The sequence below is a fragment of the Rhinopithecus bieti genome, unplaced genomic scaffold (assembly GCF_001698545.2).
Source record: "Rhinopithecus bieti isolate Rb0 unplaced genomic scaffold, ASM169854v2 scaffold_7967, whole genome shotgun sequence".
NCBI classification, from domain to species: Eukaryota; Metazoa; Chordata; class Mammalia; order Primates; family Cercopithecidae; genus Rhinopithecus; species Rhinopithecus bieti.
In genome coordinates this window covers 2,193,368-2,198,816 of record NW_016806112.1, presented here as the reverse complement: position 1 = coordinate 2,198,816, position 5,449 = coordinate 2,193,368, and the positions used below count along the sequence as shown (strand labels likewise).

Genomic DNA, 5,449 nt, shown 5'->3' with positions numbered 1-5,449 from the left:
TGGTCTCGAACTCCTGACCTCAGGTGATCCACCCGCCTCGGCCTCCCAAAGTGCTGGAATTACAGGCATGAGCCACGGCACCCGGCCATGGCTCCGTTCTTACCTCTGTCATGTTGATCATTTCCCCAGTTTGGATCAGAACACAGGCCTGCTCATAAAGTTTACAGCTGCCACAGCGGCAGAATTAATGCTTTGTGCAATAGAAGTGGGACTTTTAAAATGCTTTCAAGACTAGACGGCTGGATGGGGGCCAAGAAGATGACCTTTCACCAGCATAATGTAAGGTCTTGCGTGCGTTTCCGAAGAACCCATTGTGTGAGTACCAGATGGGGGAGGGAGGGCTGGCTGGACAGCAGTTCATGAGAAAAAGCTCTTGTGCATTTGCAGTGAATCACATAGCTCTTGGAAACATAAATGCCTCTAGTAATGCAGACTGCATTGCTAGAGATGGAGTGTCTAGGAAACTTGAGATGACAGTACCTTTCAGCTTGGTGGTTGTCAGTCCAAACGGCTAGCATGCTTCTAGTTCTGGTCCCCACGCTTTTTAAGACGGCTAATGACAAATTACAGTGTATTCCAATAAGGATAACCTGAGGTTCTGGGGAAGCCACAGCAACATGATGGCATTGACTACAGCTCAGAGAACCCTTGGGGGGCCGGGAACCCTGTGTGCAAATTGCTGCAGGGGAGGCCCAGGAAAGAGGCCCCAGAGACACAGCAGTAGGTAGGGGCTTTTGGAAATTAGAGATGTTTTAGTCAAGGCCTTTTGAGTGGCAAGTAACCAAAACCTACTGGAGCTCACTCAGCAAAAGGAGGAATTTAAGGGAAGAGGTTTTTTGTTTTTTGTTTTTTGTTTTTGAGACAGAGTTTCACTCTTGTTTCCCAGGCTGGAGTGCAATGGCACAATCTCGGCTCACCACAACCTCCACCTCCCGGGTTCAAGTGATTCTCCTGCCTCAGCCTCCTGAGTAGCTGGGATTACAGGCACTTGCCACCACGCCCAGCTAAATTTTGTATTTTTAGTAGAGATGGGGTTTCACCATGTTGGCCAGGCTGGTCTCGAACTCCTGACCTCATGATCTGCCTGCCTCGGCCTCCCAAAGTGCTGGGATTACAGCGGTGAGCCACCGCATCCAGCCAGGAACAGGTATGTTTTAAAACCTGGAGGGCAGGCACGGCACAGTGGCTCATGCCTATAATCCCAGCACTTTGGGCGGCCGAGGTGGGTGGATCACGAGGTCAGGAGTTCAAGACCAGCCTGGCCAACATAGTGAAACCCCGTCTCTATTAAAAATACAAAAATTAGCTGGGCGTGGTGGCAGGTGCCTAGAATCCCAGCTACTCGGGAGGCTGAGAAGAGGCAGGAGAATTGCTTAAACCCAGGAGGCGGAGGTTGCGGTGAGCCAAGATCGCGCCACTGCACTCCAGCCATTCCGGGAGACAGAGCCTCCATCTTAGAAAAAACAAAGCAAAACAACGACAACAAAAAAACGAGAGGGCAGGAGGAGCAGCTCAGGTGTTGAGCTGGGAGCTGGAACCTCGAAGAGACCACGGCAGTTAGGCTCTCCAACTCTCTCCCCTACTTCCTCTTTTGCCACAAAACAACATTCTCTGCTTCTTGGGGCACCGGTCAGGAAATGCTGGCTCCCCACTAAACTGTTCGGGACTGGGGGCAGGACTACGGGTAGGGGATAAGAAATGGGGCAGGGCAAGGAAGCCAGGAAGAGTAAGGAGAGGCAGGCAGGGGCCCGATAAGCGGGGCTGATTCTTTAAGAACAATTCAACGGACACCTGGGGCCCCTGCCCAGCTTAGAGCTGGAATGTCGCTCGTCGCTCCTCAAGGCCCCAAGGGTCCTGCCTTTTCTAGTCCCTCCCTTCCTCTCCCGAGAGTTGACCACTCTGGAGATTTGGGGGTTTTGCTTGCTTTTCTTATCCAAAGAAATAGAGAGTTCTTTTTTGCCTGCCTTGTTTTCAATCTGTTTTGTTTTTGCTGAGCAGATGTTTGTGAGGTTTGTTGTTGCTGTTGTTGTTTTGTTTTTAGTAGAGATGGGGTTTCACTGTATTGCCCAGGCTGGTCTTGAACTCCTGGCCTCAAATGATCTGCCTGCCTTGGTCTCCCAAAGAGCTAGGATTACCGGCATGAAGCACCATGCCTGGCCCTGTGGGGTGTTTTAAGGTTGACATGAGTAGCTGAGGAGAGGCAAGGCTGGTCCAGGACCTCCAGTACCCTTCAGGGGATGGAGCGACAGTGAGAAAAGCCAGCGCAGCATCCATCCTGGACATCCCGGTAGAGCCCACTCCCTGGACAGCCTGGCCAGATAGCGGAGAGAAGGCGGCAGGCTCCCCGAGGAGAAGGAAGAGATAGTCGGTGGAAAAATTGGCGGAAACTTCTCCACCACTTCGTCCACGGAGATCATGCTCCGGACCCTGGCATTCATGTTGGTGGGTCCACCTGCAGACGCCTGAGCCAAGTCCACGGGTTTCAACCCCAGCTCCACCCCTTTGGCCAAGCAGACACTGGGCCTGGTGGACAAGGTCTAACCTGAGAGTTCTGGGAGTGAAGGGCTGGGCTAGGGGAAGGTGGTTCTGGGCCCTCTGGATAGAACAGGAGCAACCAAGTGGCTGGACAATGTACCCAGGGCATGGGTTGGGGGTGCCTGAGCAGGAGGGCCAGAGGGCCAGGGAATAGCAGTTCTGGGGAGCTGTGTCTGGGAGCCCACGTCTGGGTGTGGGGGGACAGCCTTATAGGCCCAGTTCAGAAGGGTTCCACAGTGACCTAGGTCTTCTGGGGTCTGGGATGGAGTGGGACTGCCTCAAAGCTGGCATTGTTGCTCCCTCACCCGCCTGACTGTCTGGGGCTTAAAATAGCAGGAGCACAGTGGATCTCCTGAGAGAAGTTTCTGGCAAAGAGGTTTGGGGGGAGGGGTGTGAGTCACAGCTGGGAACCCTTGAGTTTGAAGCTCCCAAAGCCCAGCTGCTCCACCCCTGCCCCCAGGGAGCCTGGAATCCATGGGCAGGGCAGGTGGGGGGTCCTCTGTTCCCTCCCTGTCCTGCTGTGGGAGTGGGGAGACTGGGTCCTGCCCCAGCTCTGCCATGGAGGTACTGGCTAGATGGCTGGGCCAAGTCCTGCCCCGTTCGGGCCTCAGTTTCCCAGATGTACCAGGAGATGCGGACCTTGACATCTGCTGCGAGGCCCCTGGAGTTCACGGCAGGTGGTCCCAGTACAGACCCCCAGAGTCAGACAGCCGCGGACTGAAATCCCAGTTCCACTCCTACTGGCTGAGTGTCTCTGAGCAAGTCCTCCCAGCTCTCCGGGTGAGTTTCCTCACCTGTAAAATTCACAATGAAACCAAGTCCTGCTCGTTCCAAGCTTCAGATTGCGCTATCCGGTAAGGATCCTGGCAGCTCCCGGGCACTGGTCCCCCACCCCGCTCCCTGCGCCCCAGCCTCCACCCCATCCTCAGATGGCACATTTTGTGCTGCCAAGAATGTTAGCAGCGACGTGACCCCACTTTTAATGCCATGTACTTTACACATGCTACCTCTGGCTCCCACGCCCTGGAGGACAGCACTGGCTACTGTCCCCAGCGCTCTCCTGGGACATCCTCAACCTCAGTACTGGCCACTCCTGGACAGAAGGGGTAGTGGCTCCTGAGTGGGCCCTCTTGGGCATCTACCATGTGCCAGGCCCTGTGCTTGGCTCACCCCTGGAGTCCTGTGGGGCAGGGCTGATGCTCCCGGTTATGAGATGGGGAGACAGGCTCGTTGCTCTCCTGTCTCAAAGGGGTGCAGGGACCCTTTGCAGTGCATAGTCCGCAGGGCGCGGGGTCTGGGCCGCGCGGTGCGTGTGGCCGGCGCGCCCTCTAGCGGCCGCTCTGCATGCCGTGTTGCCCCGCGCGAGAGCTGCCCTAGGGTGGAAGCGCAGCGGCTGGCGCGGGAAGTCCCTTCTCCGAGCCCACCGGGGTCCCGCCTGCTGCAGCTCCACTTCCTCCGAGCTGCGAGCGGCCTGGCCCTGCCTGTCAGTCCTCGTGGCTTTGCAGGGACCCCACCGTGGCTGTACGCCCCGCCCCGATTACCATGGAGACGGCTTGTACACAGTTTCCCCTTTCCTCCGCCCAGTCCTGGGGTCCCACGGCCGCCTAGGTGGGAGCCCGCCAGGTCGGGGCGGGGCCGGGCGCCCATGAACAGCGGGGTCCCGGCCACCCTGGCCGTGCGGAGAGTGAAATTCTTCGGCCGTCACGGCGGGGAGGTAAGGCCCAGCGGGCTCTGCCCAGACTCCCGGCTTTGGGTGCAGAGTGGTTCCTGGTTCTGTGTAGTGGGGGTTCCAGAACGTTCTCTGGGCATTAGCTTAGGATATTGAGTCTAGAGTAGACTTTGCTAACCCAAGAAGGCTCAAAGTAGGCGCTCGGCTCCAGTGCTGGGTCCCAGCTCCAGAGCAGCTCTAGGTTCTAAGCTCTGCCTCTAAAAAGAGCCCGGGGCTCTGGGCTCTGCCTGGAGAGGGGCACAAAGCTCCCTGCTGACTCTGGTGTTTTCTGGGGCCCTGGCTCTAAAGTGAATTCAGGGCTTAGAGTAGATTCTGGGCTCTCCGTTGTCAGCTGCGGCTTTGGAATGGGATCTTGGCTCTGGGGTTCCAGGCTAGGGTTCCAGAGAAGGCTCCTGCCTCCAGCTGCAGGCTCTGGTTTTACTGGGCTCCAGGGAGCCCAGTGGGTCCGGGTTCTGGGCTCTGGTGGTGGAGTGAGGCTTGAAGTCAAGCTCCAACCTCAGGCTCTTAGGGGCAGTGTTTAGGGGCCAGAGATGAGTGGACAGGGGTTTCTTCCCCAGAATGGGACCGCTTTTGTGCTCTGTTTCTAGGTCAATTCCTCTGCCTTCTCCCCTGATGGCCAGATGCTGCTCACAGGCTCAGAGGATGGCTGCGTGTATGGCTGGGAGACCCGGAGTGGGCAGCTGCTGTGGAGGCTGCGTGGCCACACAGGTGGGGCTCCCACACCTGGCTCAGAAGACCTGAGGCACAAGGCTCTGGCATTCTGCAGAGCTGACCGCAGTGACCTCCGATGAGCTGGGCACCGGTGCAAGGCAGGGCTAGGCAGGACGGGAGATGGGATGTGATACCTGGGCACTGCGGCTTAGACTCTTAACAGGCCTGGACTCAGATCCTTCTTTAAACACACACACACACAAACTGTGATGTAACACACATAATACTTACCGTTGTATATTTTTTTGTGTGTGACGGAATCTTGCTCTGTTACCCAGGCTGGGCAACCTTGGCTCACTGTAACCCGTCTCCTGGGTTCAAGCAATTCTCTGCCTCAGCCTCCCGAGTAGCTGGGATTACAGGCACCTGCCACCACACCTGGCGAATTTTTTTTTGTATTTTTAGTAGAGACGGTGTTTCACCATCTTGGCCAGGCTGGTCTCGAACTCCTGACCTTGTGATCCACCCCCCCCC

The 5,449-nt window shown here is 56.7% G+C and overlaps 1 protein-coding gene across 3 annotated transcripts in view; it reads left to right on the top strand.

Moving 5' to 3' along the window:
• Nucleotides 1-3,996: 3,996 nt before the first annotated feature.
• The window catches only part of WDR38 (WD repeat domain 38), a 4,742-nt gene continuing 3,289 nt past the window's right edge, over nucleotides 3,997-5,449 (top strand). For 2 of the 3 annotated variants that reach the window (XM_017874769.1, XM_017874770.1), the window contains exons 1-2: nucleotides 3,997-4,249; nucleotides 4,852-4,972. In XM_017874769.1, coding sequence (XP_017730258.1) covers nucleotides 4,181-4,249; nucleotides 4,852-4,972 — 190 coding nt within the window. In that variant the 5' untranslated portion in view covers nucleotides 3,997-4,180. Of the gene's footprint in view, nucleotides 4,250-4,851; nucleotides 4,973-5,449 lie in introns of those variants that run through there. The other variant, XM_017874771.1, reaches the window with a different exon arrangement.